The sequence below is a fragment of the Eretmochelys imbricata genome, chromosome 21 (assembly GCF_965152235.1).
Source record: "Eretmochelys imbricata isolate rEreImb1 chromosome 21, rEreImb1.hap1, whole genome shotgun sequence".
Lineage (NCBI taxonomy): Eukaryota > Metazoa > Chordata > Testudines > Cheloniidae > Eretmochelys > Eretmochelys imbricata.
In genome coordinates, this window is record NC_135592.1 from 15,260,631 (window position 1) to 15,277,032 (window position 16,402).

Sequence of the window (16,402 nt, forward strand, 5' to 3'; positions counted from 1 at the left end):
GCTTTTGCGGGGAGAGGGGCGAGGCGGGGCGCTGGCTCCTCCTGGGCTCTTTAGGGAACCAGCCCGCATCCCACCCCCACCCCCCGCCAGCCCCTGCGCACACCCGGGCGCGCAGCCTCCCCTCCCCGAGCGCTGGAAATAGAAGGCGGCCCTGCCCGCCTCCCCTCCCCTGGCTGGCTGAGCATCGCAGGCAGGCGGCGGAGGGGGAGGGCCCTTCTTGCGGGCCCGGACCTTCCGCCGGGTCTCAGTCTGCCGGCGGCGCGGCGCAGCGCGGAGGGGCTGCAGCGGAGCGCGCTGGGCTGGGCTGGGCAGCCCCGTGGTCTCACCGCCTCTCTCTCTCTCTTCTCTCCCCGCTCCGTGCTCCCCTCTCCCCCTCGCAGCAGCCGGCGTGTTAAATGGTTTCAGCGCAGGCGGGATGCTTGGCACCAACCTCAAAAGCCTGGAGCTCAGCGGCGAGGGGCCGGAGGAGCTGAAGGGCTACCGGAAAGGGGCCGAGGGCAAGGGCGGCGGCGGCGGCATGATGCCCAAGCGGCCCAAAGCGCCCGGGGCGCACGAGCTGCGGGTCTTCAAGTCGGGCAGCGTGGAGAGCCGGCTGCCGCCCGGCCCCAGCCTGCGCAAGCAGAAGTCCCTCACCAACCTGGCCTTCCTCACCGACGCCGAGAAGAAGATGCAGCTCTACGAGCCCCGCTGGAGCGACGACATGGCCAAGGCGGCCAAGGGGGGCGGGCGCGGGGGGCTGAAAGCCAAGGAAGCCCCGCTCATGTCCAAGAGCCTCTCCAAGTCGGAGCACTCCCTCTTCCAAGCCAGGCTCGCCCCCGGCCTGGCCAAGCCGCCGCTGGCCCCGCTCCCGTCCAGCCTCGGCAAGCCCAGCCGCATCCCCCGCGGGCCCTACGCGGAGGTGAAGCCCCTGAGCACGGCGCCCGAGGCCGGCGGGGTGGAGGACAGCAAATCCGACGACGAGATCCTCTCCAGCAAAGCCAAGGGCCGGGAGAAGCCGCAGCAGCAGCCGGCGCCGGCGCCCGGCCCGGCGGGGAAGGGGCAGGAGGAGCGAGCCTACCTGAAGGTGGACCCGGAGCTCGTGGTGACGGTGCTGGGGGACCTGGAGCAGCTGCTCTTCAGCCAGATGCTGGGTGAGTCCCGTCCCCGCGCCCCCCACCCGGTACCGGCGGCGAGTCAACTCCGGAGCCGGATCCGCTGTGCCAGGAGGGAATGAATGAATAGGGCCGGGGGAGGGGGCAGAAACCCGGCCCCCTGCCCCCCTTGAATCCAGGGGCCCGCGGTTGAAAGCGAAGGCGAGTTTGGGGGGAACATCCTCTCTTATCTGGGGGGGGGGGCTTGGTATCGGCATTTGGGTCCCGTTTAGGCTGCGATCAAAGGGACTGGCGGAGGGTAAGGAGTGAACAGTGCCTAGAGCAAATGCTGCGTCCCGGAGGAGCTAATCTCTTCTCCTGGGTTTCTCCTTCCTTTATTCTGCAAGGCGCCGGCACACTGGGGCTCTTTACGTGGCTTTTCCCCCCTGGGTATTTGTCAGTGTTTCCTTGAGGTTCTACCTTAAAAAGCCCCCCTTCCCCCCCCCCCCCACACACACACTCACTTTGTCTCCGGAGAACAATGCTTGCTTTGGCAAAGCGAGCCTTTCCTAGCCCGAGAGAAATCCCCTGGCTTGGCGAGGCCGTGCGAGCTAGAACAGGGAGCGGGGGAAGGGGCAAGGGAGGAGAGAGCAACCCCCCCCCCAAGGAACAGAGATGTGGGGGATAGACAAGCACCGTTTTCCTGGGCATCCTTGTGATTGTCTTGGCTGGTGGAACTGACAAGGGGAAGGGGGAGGTGTGAGCTACAGACATCAGCCAGAGGCCGCAAGCTGGGCTGGGGGGGTGGGGGGGGTGTGGGTGGGTGGGTGTGTAAGGGTGTGCATGTCATGATTATCTCAGTTGTGTCATTGATATGGGGAAGGGATAGGTGTGAGGTGTCAGACATCAGCCAGAGACCACAAGCCAGGCTGGTGTGTGTGCTGTGTGTGGGAGGGGGGGGAGTGATGTGCATGTCATGATATGACTGACTGGGGAAGAGAGAGCTGAGAGATGTCAGACATCAGCCAGAGACCACAAGCCAGGCTGGTGTGTGTGTGTGTCAGAGTGTGCATCTGTGTCAGGGCGCTGGGGGGGGGAGCTGGAATGTGACACTCACGAGGAAAATGGATGACAGATTGTGCCTCGCACCCTAGCGAGAGGCCGCTGGAAATGGATCAACTTTCGTATTTGCAGCTGTGATGATCGGAGCGGTGGAAGGGCAGATCTCTGGGGGGGGCGGGGGTCTCCAAGCAGAAGGGAGGCACTGGGAGCACCAAACATGGGCTGTCCGTGGTGACATCCGCGCAGTAAATACAGCAGTGCCCTGAAATGTTGCGTGCCGTTGACCCCTGGCTCTGCGGAACGGTTTCACGGGCGTGCGTGGCGGGAGGGAGACGCCTGCTCTTAGCAGAGCTGCTGAGTGCCCATGGCAGGCAGACATGGAGTGATCTGTGGGAGAAGGGGGAGTGGCCGCTTACCAGGGTCTGTTCTAGTCCCTTGTTTGTGGGACAGCTGCAAGGCAAGCGTGAGAAGAGGGCTACTGGGCCAAAAGATGCACTGATGCCTCCTGGTGAGAGACAGAGAGTCATTTGATGAAGGGACACCAGGTATCAGCTCTGCTCTGACCATCCCCTCTGTTACTATAGCCATTCTCTCCCCCTGCCCCCCCCACCCCCCGGTATTCCTAGGGACAACAGCAGCGTTCATGCTCCAGCCTGGATCTGCAGCAGTTCTAGTCCCCGTCTGGAGTCTTGGACTCTCTGTAACCCTTCCACGAATGGGCACTGACCAAGGGGTGTGATCTGAGCTGGGGAATCAGCAGCAGCTGTTCTGCTCTAAGCACAGAAGAGCCTGTTTCCATGCAACCGCCCCCCATGATCAACACCCGCCCCCCCCAGAAACCAGATGATAATTGGCCGGAGCTGTGTGTGGGGACAGTGCTGCCCGCAAACGACGCTTTGGAGAACTTGGGGTGGGAGGGGCAGACTGGGTGAGCTTTTGCTTCTGGAGGTTTGGGCTAGCAGCAGGCTGTGGATAATAACGGAGATAAGCTTTGCAGCCTTCATCTGTGACACTGCAGACATGTATTTGTTCATATCACACAAATTACCACCCCCTGGAGTTTGATTGGCAGCCACTGCTCAGGGCTGGAATAGCGGGAGAGCAGTGGGTCAGGACTGAGGGGCATTGGCAGAGCTGTGGGGGGGGTCCAGCACAGGAATAGCAGGAGGGTCTGCAGAGCGGGACTGGAGTACGTTGGCACAGCTGCAGAGGGGGAGCCCAGGGCTGGAATAGTAGGGGAGGAGACTATAGATTTGGTCAGTTTGCGGTGCCTGGCAAAGCTGGCGAGGCAGAGGATGGACATAGCAGGAGGTTCTGCGCTTCAGGAGCAAGATGAATCTGCAAAGCTGCACAGGGGGAAAGTTGCACAGCGTCTGGCTGCTCTTTTCCCAGCTCGAACGAGCAGCCAAGCCCCAGCTTTCAAGTGCTTATGATAGTCACACACATTTCACAAAGGGTGAAATATTAAAGGACCAGGCCTCGGCGAGGCTCAGCGTGGGCTGGGGAAGGGGTGGGAGGCTCCATGGCTGGCTTGGGTTTCAAGGCTAAACACACAGAATATCCCATTTCCTTGCAGCCCTGGAAAGCTTTCCACTTCCCCGTCTTGGCTGAGAATCCGCCCGCTCCCAGTACGAGAGGGGAGTGTAAATCCTGACGCTAGAAGGTTTGTCAGACACACAGGCCTAGACCCAAATGAAAGGAAAAGGCAGCCGCGAAACCCGATCCCCTTCCCCCCCCTCCTCACTGGGAGCCCCCTGCCCCACTCAGCTGGGCCGCAGATGCTCTGCCAGCACCACGCCCCAGAGCCCAGTCACCTTGCAAAAGGCAGGATTAGAGCCTGGCTCTGGAAAAAATATTATCGGCCCCCGTGTGTGTAGTTTCCTGGCACATCCACAGGAGTTACCTGAACACGTGCTACAGGCAAAGCGGGTCTGGGCATGGTAACGCCACTATCCAGCCTTGGGGCAGGGAGAGAAGGTCATGGGATATCTACCAGAGACACCCTGGAGGAAAGACTGGGCCAAATCTGCAGCTGCTGTAGCTCATCAGAGCTCCGTTGGCTTCAATCGACTTCCACCAGTGGGGGTTCTGGCCCGTGATTTATATATTGTACCATGTCTGCGCATGGATTTCCTTCCAGCCCAGTGCATCCTTCTCCAGACATAACCGTGCCTTAGCACTTTGTTTCCAAGGAGCCCAAATAGAATAGAATTTCCAAGGAGCCCAATAGTAATAGAACCCAGGACTCCTGCTTCCCAGTCTCTTGCTCTAACCACTAAACCCACTCCCTCTTCAGACCCATAGCATCCTCTGCTGATGGCAAGCCGTAGTCTCACACATCCAGCTTTACGGTGAGGGTTTGGAGTCTGGATCCCATCTGGCAAGTGGCAATCCAGGTGCTGGATTTGCCCCTGATCAGCAGACCTGCTTAGACTGCAGAACTGGAGTGGGGAATCCAGTTCTCCTGGCCCTTCCACGCGGTCAGGAAAGGGTCATCCTGAAAAGATGCGGCGTGTGCTTAGTCCTACAGATCAGGGAAGGGTCTGGGACCCCTGTTATTTTTTCCGCACTGGTTCCTCCATGGCTAAGCCCAGCGCATGGCCCGGTTGTGTAGGGAAGGAAGTGGGGCTGGGCGGGAGCCAAGGTCTTCCTTTAAACACAGATGTCTTTGGTCATTAGCAAACAGTCCCAGGACTCTTCCCCCTTCCTGGAGTGGTAGCGAGTTCAGCGTGGACTCTGAGAGAGGGGTCAGGCCAGGCTCAAAGACCCTCTGCCACTGTGGATGCTCGACTCTGACTTGAGCTCGTGAGGAAGAGCCCAGATTCACCCCCGTGTCTAACCCAGCAGCACAGACCTGGTGGAGGAACATCTGCCAAGAGGTGGCAGGGGAAAGCAGCTGTGACTTCCCTTTCCACTCGAGAGGCAGGTGGTCCAGTGGATGAGGCATCCGGCGGGGACTCAGCATAGGCCTCTATTCATAGCTGCAAACAGCAAACTGCGTGACCTTGGGAACATCCCCGCTCTCCTCTCTGAGACTCATCTGTGAAGCAGGGATAACGACACACTCCCTCGAGATCTATAGGTGATAAGAGCCACTACATCCAACTATCTTAGGTGCTGTCTGGCCTCCAGCACCCCAGGGCCTGAGTACCTGGCTGTATTTACCCTGAGGTAGGGCTGTGGTCCTATCTCCATTTTACAGGTGGAGAACTGAGATGCAGAGAGTGCCTCTACATTGCAAAAAGAACCCTGCACCAGTGAATCGCAGGGCCTTGGTCAGCTCGGGCTTGCAGGACTCGCAAGGGGCTAAAAGCAGCAGTGTAGACATTCCTGCTCAGGGTCTGAAACCTGGGGAGGGGGTGGGTCTCAGAGTCTGAGCGGGAACGTCTACACGGCTCTTTTTAGCACCATATTGCCAGCCAAAATCAGTTGACCTGGGCTCTGGGACTTGCTGCTGTGGGTTTGCAGAGTAGACACAGCCCTAGAGAGATTACGGGTTGGGTTTTCAAGGGCAATCAGGCACCTAAAGATGCAGATAGACACCTAGTGAGATTTTTTTAAACCAGTGGGAATTAGGCACATATGAAAAATCCCAGTAGGCACCTAAACCCCTTTGAAAATCAGGCCGCATGGTTATGTCTTCATTGCACACTAACCCTGGGCTCTGTCTCAGGTTTGAGCCCAATGCCCCCTTCCGTCCACACACCAATCAGTCAGACTCGGGTCAGCAAGTGCTCAGCACCTGGGTCCTAGGACCCTGCTGGGGGGCGGAGGGTGGAGCCCATGCTCTGCTGACTCGGCTCCACACCCTGTCAGTTTGGTTCAGCTCAAGCTGTAGACCTGAGTCAGAAGGTGAGCACAGCACGGTATGGATGCTTTAGCACAGGTGTGAGACCTGGGCCCAGCCACTGCAAGCCCAGTTTACAATGCAGTGGACACTCCAGCACGGGCTTGGAAACCCTGAGCCCACAAGTCCAAATCCCCCAGACCCAGGCTTAATGTGCAGGGTAGACGTACCCAAAGTGACTAGCTCAAAGTCACGCGGGGATTCTGCAGGAACACAGGGAACTGAACCAGGTCTTTGGTGCACAGGCTAGGGCCTTAACCACTAGCCTATCCTGCCTCTCTGCCTATCTGTCGAACATCCCCGGCTTTGTGCTTCTTGGGTGACATGCACATATACAGGCATTGGGTGGGTGGAGGTGGGAGGAAGGGAAACTATTGTGGGTTATTTTTCAGCGTTTCTGCACCATTAATTAGAATGTCCCCAGCTTCCTCCCCAAAGGGGGAAGGGAAGGGCCAAGCCAGGGAGCTCACAGCACTAGGTCAGCAGGATGGAGATTCACGTCGTTTCCGGCCTTGCTGCTCAGGGGAATTTCAGGTTCTGCTTTGATTCTTTCCTCCCAAATTTGTGTTTTCAGGCACCGTCTTGCTTCTAAATCAGACTGAGGAATGCCGATATTTCTCCTTCCAGCCAGCTTGGCCTTGCTCCATCCCTGTGATCAGAGCTCCCCCTTCCCAGCCAAGCTGCTGGACTGACCTGGGGGTGACATGTGGTGGTGGTTTATGTAAGAGTGCCCTTATGTTGCCCGTGCAAGCACAGGATCGCTGCGTGCAATCTGGCATTGGGCTGTAGATAAGAGGCCCTGCTACAGCAGGGCCTGCTTGCTTCTCTGTTCTTCCAGGACCACCACTTCACTATTTACACCCGCAGTTTTAGCCCAGGGGGGTGGAATGTCCTTGGAAAGCGGAGCATGTCCTGACAGTCTATTGTGCTTGATCTTTCAATCCAGAGCAGTAAATAAATGCAACAGCGCAGTTCTGGTTCTTCTCTGCACCATGGTGCACCAGGCTTTGGCTAAGATAGCAAAGGTGTTGGGGTCCCAGACTCCTCTCAGGTCTGATCTCTGGGCCTGTTTCCACTTTTGGTAAATGAATCTGAGTCCCCCCGGCTGACACGTGCACTTAAGAAGGATCTGAGTCAGAGCTCAGGGGTGTCTGGCTCTTGGGTTTCCATTAGGGTCAGTTACAGAGGCAGAAGCCCATCTCCAGTAAGGGCCAAGCATCACCTAGCTAGACTTTTGTTAGGCCTGCTTTGTGGGCCTGATCCTGGGAGGTGCTGAGCTCCCTCAATTCCCATAAAGTCATTAGGAGCCCGGGGATAGCAGGGTGTGGAGTCATACTCGGTTCTTCCCACGTGTGTCTGGGATGGGGAGGCAGCAGGAAACACTCAGGGGCAGGGGTCCCTGGAAATGGCTTCCCACTTGGGTTCTCCGGAGCCCAGATCAGATGACGGGTGGGATGTGCTGCAGGACACCTCTCTTTTCCATGGGGTGGGGAGAGGGCAGAGTGGGGCTGAGAGAGGATTGCGGGGGGCTGTGATGGACTCCACTGGAGTTGAAGCTGGGCTGGGAGGGAAGGTGTGACAAGGCAGGAGCAATACCTACCCCCTGCTGAACACGGGGTTAACCTCTGCTCCCCCTTCCCTGGTACAGATTATCGGGGGAGGGCTATCTACTGGGCGTCAGAGGGGGGAGAGTGCCTTTGGGGAGGATGAGCTCTTCACTAAGTGGGGTGTGGCGGAGTGAGGCTGGGTGGGATGGGACAGGATGGATGGGGTCGGGCAGGGTGAGGCTGTAGGGTGGGGTGAGACAGGGCAGGATAAGTCTGAGGGGCAGGGCTGGAGCTGGTGGTGTGGGGCAGGGCATTCCCTGTCACTTATTCCCTTCAGCTCACAGTAATGGGGCCTGATCTCTGGCTGCCCGTGTTGCGCCAGGAAAAGCTCTTGCTGATAGTGACCGTGCTCCCGTACTGCTGAGCCAGCCCCCGCAGCTGGCAGACGCGTCTCTGGTTCTTTGGCGATTTGGTTTTAAGCTGGTGACGTGCTGAGAGGATGGGCCACTTCCCCATGGGGGTTGCTCCATAGGCGTCCCTCTGAGTCCAAGAGCGGAAAGTGACTGCAGCTTTATGACCGGAAATTGTGTCCCTGCAGGGAGGCCCACTCCAGTGACATTCCTCCAGCACAGGGAGCCTGGAGCGGCTCAGCACCCTTCAGGCCCAGAAGGCTGCATGGGGTGAGGGACTGTTCCCTCCTTTGTGTGAGCTGAAGGACAGAGGAAGGCTTACGGTGCACATCCCCAAGGGGCAGTGGTTGGCCAGCAAAGGGCCATGTCTGCAATCCACCCACCCCACAAGCTGCCCATCATGAATGCACCATGCTGTACCTCCGGGAACACACTGCCCCTTTCCTAATCTTTGGTCCCTGCCAGCTGGAGTCCTGGAGCAAGAGATGCATCTGCCACCACCATGCCGCCCCTTGTGGTGCTGGCCAGGGCAGGATCTGGCCATATGTGTAGAAACCACTTCAACTTCCAGCAATATGCAGCCAGCTCTGGGGTGGAATGCAGCAGCTGGGTGGCAGTGCCCAGCAACGATCCAGTGAGGAAGAATGCCGTATCTAGTAGGGACTGCAGGAGAAGCTTGCGTAGGCAGAGCAAGTGCAGAATACGCTCCCAAGTGAGGACCTCGCAAAAGGAGAGATTGGTTCGCTGGGTCCACTTCCAGGGCTGACGAGTTTCTTCACTGGCATATAATCAACCCATTGCAGCCCCTGCTTCAGGGCACCCACAAGGCCGTACACCAGCGCAAGAGAGCAGACAGTCCACAGCGGGGTATCCCTAACACGCTGGGCTCAGGAACGTCCAATCTCTACGAGCATCGTGTTGAGTCTATGGGGAGTGAGGATTTGCTTTGATGGTCTGTGGAGCCTGGCTACCCTTCCTCTCCTTGCCATGCACAATTGTGTCAGGAATCCGCTCAGTCCGCCAAAGGTTTCCCCGGAACGCCGGGAGCTGCCTTTCATGCACCACACTATGGACACTCTCTGCGGGTTTCCCATCTGAACCCTGGGAGAGAGTCGGGGCTGTGTGAGAACAGAGGTGCTGAGGGTGAGATGGTCTAGAACAGAGAGATGAACAACAATGGGAGCCAGATGAGGATGAGCCCCATCATAGAGACAGGCTATGCCTGCATGTGCCCACGTCACCCTGCGCTAGCCCCAGCCTATGGAGCCTGCAGGACTGTGCGCATAGGGCCGGGGGTGCCGTAATTCCCACTGCTCTTGATGTCAGGTGTATTTGGGTGTATTTGGGATATGACGTCCCGCACAGTGATGGGGCTGGGTTACGCTGATACCGACCTATCACAAGATGCCACTGAAGCAAAGAGCTTAGCAGGCTTCCTAAAGGATTAGACACGTATAGGAATAATAAAATGATCACCCGCAATGACACTGGCCAGGATTAACATGGCGGAGCTCAGCACTCCGGCTGCAGGGCATGTCCTCGCCTGAATGCCCTCTGGGGGGTGGAGGGCTAGTCCCTCATTGCCCACTAGGGGCATTCTTGCACCTTCAACTGGTCATTGGGCGGCATGGCAGACAGGACCAGCAGCTGTGATGGGTCCCAGTCTGACCATTGCGAGAATCCCACACTCCAGGCAGTGAACTCACCCAAGCTTGGCAGAGATGCCCATCCATCCTCTGCTTTGGCCGCTGGACTGTTCAGTGAAACCTCGAACTCCTGCTGCGGCTGTGGAGCGGGTGCATCCGCCCTGGGGCTATGGAGAAGAAGCCCTCGCATGGAGCTGGCCTCTGGAAGACAGAAGTAGATTCTCATGATGGTATCTGCTAAAGCAGCGAGACTCAGACTTAGGCTCGCGAGCCACAAACAGCTCTTTAATGTGTCTCCGGCGGCTCTTTGCAGAACATGATATTAAAACATTGGTTAATAATTCAATCACTCAATCTCAGTTATTAACCAATCGGGATGCTTTTACTATGTTATTAACCAATTGTAGAACACTTGGTCAGTCATTTTGCTGTGAGAATAATATATATATATAAATGAAACAATGAATTCACATTGGCTCCTTTGGGTAATGTTGATCGCTAATTTGGCCCCTTAACCACTGAGGTCTGAGTGTCACTGGACTAGAGGTCTGGAGCATCTCTGAGCTCTTCAGTCTCCGTGCTGTGGAAATACACTCTGCTCGTGTGGCCTGTGGGGGATGCGTCCACCAGGATCTGTCTCATGCTCCGGCTGGCCACTCTCTGTTATCTCCCATGGTTTTTCTGGGAGCCATCCTTAAATCGTGGAAAGCTGCTGATTCTACTCTCTGGAGTATGTTCCTGGTGGCCAGGACACTGGACTGGTGCAATGAACCAGCTGAGATGGAAGCTCTGACAGGAGAAGACTGGACAGACTCAAGAGCGTAAACTTTTAGCTTTAGTTTCAGATTGTTACAGGCTAAGTCCTGGTTCTGCTCAATCTGTAGGAGCTGGGCCCTGGACTTCAGTGAGGTCAGGATTCGGTCCTGGGAGGCAGGAGTTGCTCTGAGGAGAACTTAAGTGCAGCCTGGCCCCATGGCTGGGATACACCACTGGAAGTCAAGAGAGCTGGGTTCTCTTCACTGAGTCACTGGGTGACCTTGGGCAAGTCCCTTCCCCATGCCTCAGTTTCCCCATCTGTAAAATGAGGATACTGGTACCTCTTGGAGAGTTACAGACGTAAGGCACAATAGACAAGCTGAGTCTATTCTGGTATTATTTCCCCATATTTACCAATGGCAGAATACCCACCAGAAGCACATGACCCATGAATGGACACAGGCATTCAGGCATCTAAATCTCATCCGCGTAGCAACATACTTCATACATGTGCAGCATGTACTGCCTCTCCAGAGGTCGGGCATCAGCTGGGTAACTTCCCTGCAGGGGGCAATGACCATAGAGCGCGGAACAAATCCAGACCAGTACAGGATCCTGTTTGATCGAACTAGACAAGGAGATTGTGTTCGCAGTGCACGTAGGGAAAAGGGACTGGGTGGAGAGCCGTGGGAAGCAAAGGTCTTTCTTCATCTCCAGAGCAGCATGGACAGCAGAAGTGCCGGTTCCCCACTTCCGCCCTCCCCACTCCAGAGATGTGCTTCAGAATGAGGCATCTGCCCGAGTTAGAGGCGAACTCCATCTTTGCATTCGGTCCTTGGCCTGTCAGTGGTGACGGCCAGTTGGTACACACATGAGGTGTTTTTTGCAAGACCCACCAACTCACCTGAAATGCAACAGGCAGATATCGAATCGTACCAGCTTTCCGTCACTGCGGAAGTAGTTGGCTGCGAACCGGTGGCCTCTGCGTGAAAGCCTCTGCCTCCCGCCGTCAGTCCAGAGTCATCCACTCCCCCTTGCCTGGCGGTTTATGCGCTTTGCTCACTACTTCCTGACTTCTCATCTTTGCCGCATGGTCCGTATGCCAGAAGGACACACAGGCCTTTGCCTTCATGCAGCGCTGGCCAAGATGTAGGATATTTGCAGCCTCTTAACATCTCATTGCTGTGGGGTGTCACCCATGTAAAACCACCTAAATCTTAGAAAGGACTGCACAAACAAAGCCACTTCCATAAACCAGGAGCAGCCTTCACCAGCTGGGAGAGGTCATTGGCCCCATCAACCACATGTGTTTTACAGAGACTATTTCTAACATCAAATTATACCTTCCATGTCGTCTGGAGACAGAGGTTTCTCATCAAAGCTTGACGGGAGCTGGGATTGCTAACTCCGCTGGCAGCAGTCCCCGGCGTGATGGGGCATAGAGACCATGCGGGCAATGCGGTGGGAGAACCCAGTTTAGAATATCGTGAAGCTGCTTTTCTCTGTGTGTGTGTGTGTCTGTGTGTGTGTGTACACAAGAGAGCATATGATGAGTGTGCCCTAGTACATGCTGTAGGTGCAGGGTGTGTGTGCTCTCTCTGGGTCTGTGTGCTCTGTGTGCGTGTTTGTGTTGGTGCGAGGGTGCATAGGCTGTGTCAGTCCATGTTGTATTTGCAGGGGTGTGTGCTCTCTGTGCGCGCTCTGTGTGGGTGCGTAGGGTGTGTGCGTCGGCACATGCCCTATTTGCAGTAGAGGGTGCGCTGTGTGTGGCGGGGGGGATGAATGGGGTGGAAGCATGCGTGAGTACGTACAGCGGTTTGCCACGAAAAGGTCAGCACTTGCCGGGAGATCCCTAGGAGTGGTGTCTGAAATCCCACAGCTGCTTTCTGTTCTAGGTTTGGCCATAATGCAGCTGGCTCTGGGCAGTGCCTACTGTAGAGGGTGACTCTTAAATGGCAGCCGCTGTATGCAGGGGTGCGCGTGTGGGCAGGGAGCAGGCAGTGCGTGATTGCTGCATGGATGTGCATGGGGGCAGGACACCAGGCGTTTCTGTCTCCTTGCACCCCGTGCCATGGCCAGGTATGACAGAAGTCCGTGCTCGTGCTGGCTGGCCCCGGACGGTCGGGATGGCTTCCACAGAGCTCTTCCCGCGCTGCCGAGGAGGGAGCGTGCCACTCCTCCTTGACCACTGGAGCGGTGGGTGCAGGTCTCCTGGGGACGTGGGAGGCATGTGGCTCAGCAGTGCTCTGGCTGGGGCTGTCCTGAGTCACAGGTTCACCCGGTGTGTCCAGTATCATCAACTCTGGGGAACACAAAGGGGAAGTGAGTGGCTCAAGGTCACCCAGCAGGTCAGAGTGGAACCCAGGAGTCCTGCCTGCCAGGCCTGTGCTCTGCCCACTAGGCCAGGCTTCCTGTTCAAGAATGTTCCCTTCCTAACAGGGTTGGCTGGGGGCTGGAGAGGCAAAAGGCTGCCTGTTTGAGAAGAGCCAGGCCCTCAGAGAGGGAGCTGGGAGGATGGGGAGAAAAGGAGCCAAGCCGCTCACAGTCTTCCAAAAGCTCCTGGGCACAATGGCCAACTCAGAGGGCAGTACCTTGCCACCTAATTCCTTCACTGATTGACTAAAAACCCCTGTCTTTCACAGCTGCAGGGAAGTGGGTTGGCTGCACATGACAAGTCCCACTAAGAGGCAGCCCCACTTGCAGATCAGATGATGCTTCCCAAAGCAGCTGTGCGTGCTCTGCTCCCCTGGCCGGCTGCCCATCTCACCTGCCTGCTGGCCAGGGGGCCGCACGCCTCCCTTCCCTCCCCTCCCATCCCCTCCCCTCAGTTGTTGCTGCTCTGTTTAGTTAAGCGATAATAGGGCTGCCGATGCTGCTTTACGAGGCAATAACCGGGCCCCATCCGCGCAAGGAAGCCAGAGGCCGAGTAGCTCTCCTGCCTCAGCGGCGGATCGTTGCCGCGTAAAGCCACACCGTGGTGCTCAGAGCACCATTATGCTAATAGTGTTCCGCTTGCAAGTCCCCAGTGCCCCGCTGCTCATGAGAGATGGTCAGTAGGGAGACAGATTTCTTTCATGCCAGCTGTAAAATCTGGAGTAAAGCTCCTGAAATTGGGACATGGGATAGAAGAGGAAGGATCCTACTTTCCTGTCACCCTCTGGTCCCTGGGCTTCATCTAGATCCTTCAAGTGACCACTGCCAGGCTCCTTTCTTGAAAGACCGTGTCTCCAGAAGAGATGGCTGTCGTGGCCTTTAGGAGCAGAAAGCAGAAGCCCTGATACAAGCTAGTAATTTCCCCTTTGGTTAGCATGGGACGGGCATGGCGGGTGTGCTGACATCATCAAGCCAGTGGGTTGGGAAAGGTTCTGTGTTCTTGTAAGAACCTTTGAATTGGGGGGGGCGGGGGTGAACATCAAAACATTTTCTTCCAAAGTTTTCAGTAAAAAAGTGAAACCCCCCAAACCTGATCATCTTCTTCTTCTTCTTTTGACAAAAATATGTGGCTTCGGTTGCCTAAAACTGGAAATATTTTGCATTTCAGTTTCTTCACTGAAAATTTGAAAATGTTGCTGAAACCGTCAAAGGTCCATTTTGATTAAAATTCATTTTTTGTCCAAAAAAACCATTTTGAAAAATTTGGCCTGAGCCCCCTCACCAGCATGAGTCTGTCCGGAGAGCCAGCGTGCTCATCTCCAAGCAGACATGGGCAGGGAAACCAGCAAGAGGACAACTCCACAGCTGGGCTGTCAGCTCAGGAAATGAAAGCTCGGGGGCTGGGAGGTTGAGACCTGAGCATCACTCGGTGTTGGTGTTGCCCTGCCTGAGGGATTATCCCATCCACGTCCTGACCTCCTCGCCAACCCGCTCCTGGGTGATGCAACTCAAGAATTTTTGCTCTGGGTGATGCAACTCCGAGACGCTCCAGGGCTGTGTGATGCATGCTTAGCAGCCCGTGCCCCATGAGTGATGCAGTTCCCAGGGCCTCTGGCTCTGGTGACAGATGCCAGAACGCTCAGTAGGCCCCTTGGCGCTGCCCAGCTCTCAGTTTGTGATCACTGTGCATTGTGTCCTGGGATTTGCTTTGTGTTTTCCCCTGCTGCAGCAGCCTCCACTGGAGCATTATTTCCAGCATGAGTCCCCTTTCCCACCATGGCCTCTGTTGGTTTCCAGCACCCCCACCCCTGTCATGTCCAGTTGAGTTACCACTTCCTTGATTTCCCAATCAGCTTCATGCTTCATGGTGCAGGATAGTTATTCACCTCCGTGTCTCCTTCACTCTCGATCTGATTAAAACCTCCGGGGGAAGCACTCAGCCGGCATTTGTGCCGGCTTTACCTTGGGGAATTCGTTCCAGGTCAGTGCAGAGCTGCAGATAACATCCTTTAAGGTGCGCAACCTTTTAATGATGCCAACCATTGGTGACAGGCCATCTCCTGTGACAAGTGCTTCCCTCTCTAGCTGCTAGCGGCTGGTAGAGCAGCTCCTTCAACATAGCGAGGGGCAAGAGCTGTTCCTTGAAGAACAAAGGGCTCGAGTTCAAATCCTGAGGCCTGCATGCGTTTAGCAGGTTCATGACTGTGTTAGGCCAGTTGAAGTGTACGTAGTGGCCGGAGCCCAGCTGGGATACAAGCCCAGATTCTATTTTGTCAGATGGAGGCCCTCCTTGATCTGGAGTGGTTAGTTCCGGTTTGTGTCCCCACAATGCTGTGTGTGTCTGTCAGCGGTACCACAATGCCATGTGTGTGAGTATACGGTAGTACTCCAGGGACGTGTTTGTGTGTGTGGCTGTACAACAGTGCTTTTGTGGTGATACAGCAACGTTGCGTGTGTGATGTACAGCAGTGCCACGTGTGTGTGATGGTACAGTGGTGCTGAATGTGTGTGTGTTTGTGTAGGTGGTCATGCTACAGCAGTGCTGAGTGTGTGTGATGGTGCAGCAGTGCTGAGTGTGTGTGGCATAGCTGTGACAAGTGCAAAGAAGTTGGCTGGGTGGTGGTTTAGGATCTCTGATGCTGGGCACCAGTCCTGTCTGTGTCACAAGCCAGCCGCCTTTCCAGCAGGGTGGCCACTGAAGCACCGGTTCACCCCCAGCACACCACTTCCAGAGGGCAGCGTTTATTCATCGGGGGCCGAGTTTGCCCCTGGCTGTACATGAGGCTGCACTGAGCAAAGTGGGGGTGGCTCTCATCTGTAGTACGTGGGGTAAGCCAGTCCCTTGGCTTTTCCAGCCCACGGGTCTCAAGCACACTGTCCCCAGAGCTGTGGTAGCCCTGGACATGGAAAATCAAACCAGACTCCCGCACCCCTTTGCTGTGCAACGTCTTCTCTCAGTGGGGTGAAGTGGTTCCCCTGGGGGGCGGTTTGGTGCACTGGGCTGGTGACGATCTCTACTTGCTGCCCAGCATAAAGCTCGTGTGCTGCAGGAATGCCAAGCAGGTCTGCGCCGGGGAGCAGGGGAGTCTTGATGATGCCACAGGGCAGGGCTGAGCAGGGGAGTGGAGCCCAGGCGGTGGGGGGTAGACAGGAGCATCCCCGCCAGGCTGCATTGCAGCTCGGAGCTGGAGAGTGGAGCCCGGAGGGGAGCAGGGGATGCTGCATTGCAGCTCGGAGCTGGGGAGCTGTGCAAAAGCAGCAAAGCAGGAGTGACACTGCAGAGCTGCGCTGATCAGACCCTCCTCGCATTAACTCGGCTGCCTTCTAATCTGTTCCTTCACGTTGTGTTTCCCTCCGTCGCGGCTTTCCTTCTTGCCTTGTCCACGGGAGACAGTAATGTGGTGTTTATTGCTTCTCCAGCAGGGCTGAGACTCGTCTCCTGTTGGAAGGAAGTGCCAGAGGCTGTCTCTTGGGAGCTCGGGGCACTCGCTTGTTGCAAGGCTTCTCCTCGCGCAGTCAGGGGATAGGATGTTTTGCCACGGTGGCAGAGTACAGCCTAGCAACTGTCAGCGCCCACAGGGGAAAGAGCTGGAGAGGCCTGAGCTGCAGCAGCACGGGGATAGTGCAGCATGCCAGATGTTTGGGAGGGCCCAGGCCAGGGCACGCCCATCGACATACACACACAGCAAAC

General features: G+C 56.5%; 1 protein-coding gene across 1 annotated transcript in view; it reads left to right on the forward strand.

The window, feature by feature from the left end:
• Positions 1 to 16,402, forward strand: part of NAV1 (neuron navigator 1) — a 203,479-nt gene that overhangs the window by 24,513 nt on the left and 162,564 nt on the right. Inside the window, exon 3 of the mRNA XM_077839105.1 lies at positions 384 to 1,130. Within this exon, the coding sequence (XP_077695231.1) occupies positions 384 to 1,130 (747 nt within the window). The remainder of the gene's footprint in view (positions 1 to 383; positions 1,131 to 16,402) is intronic.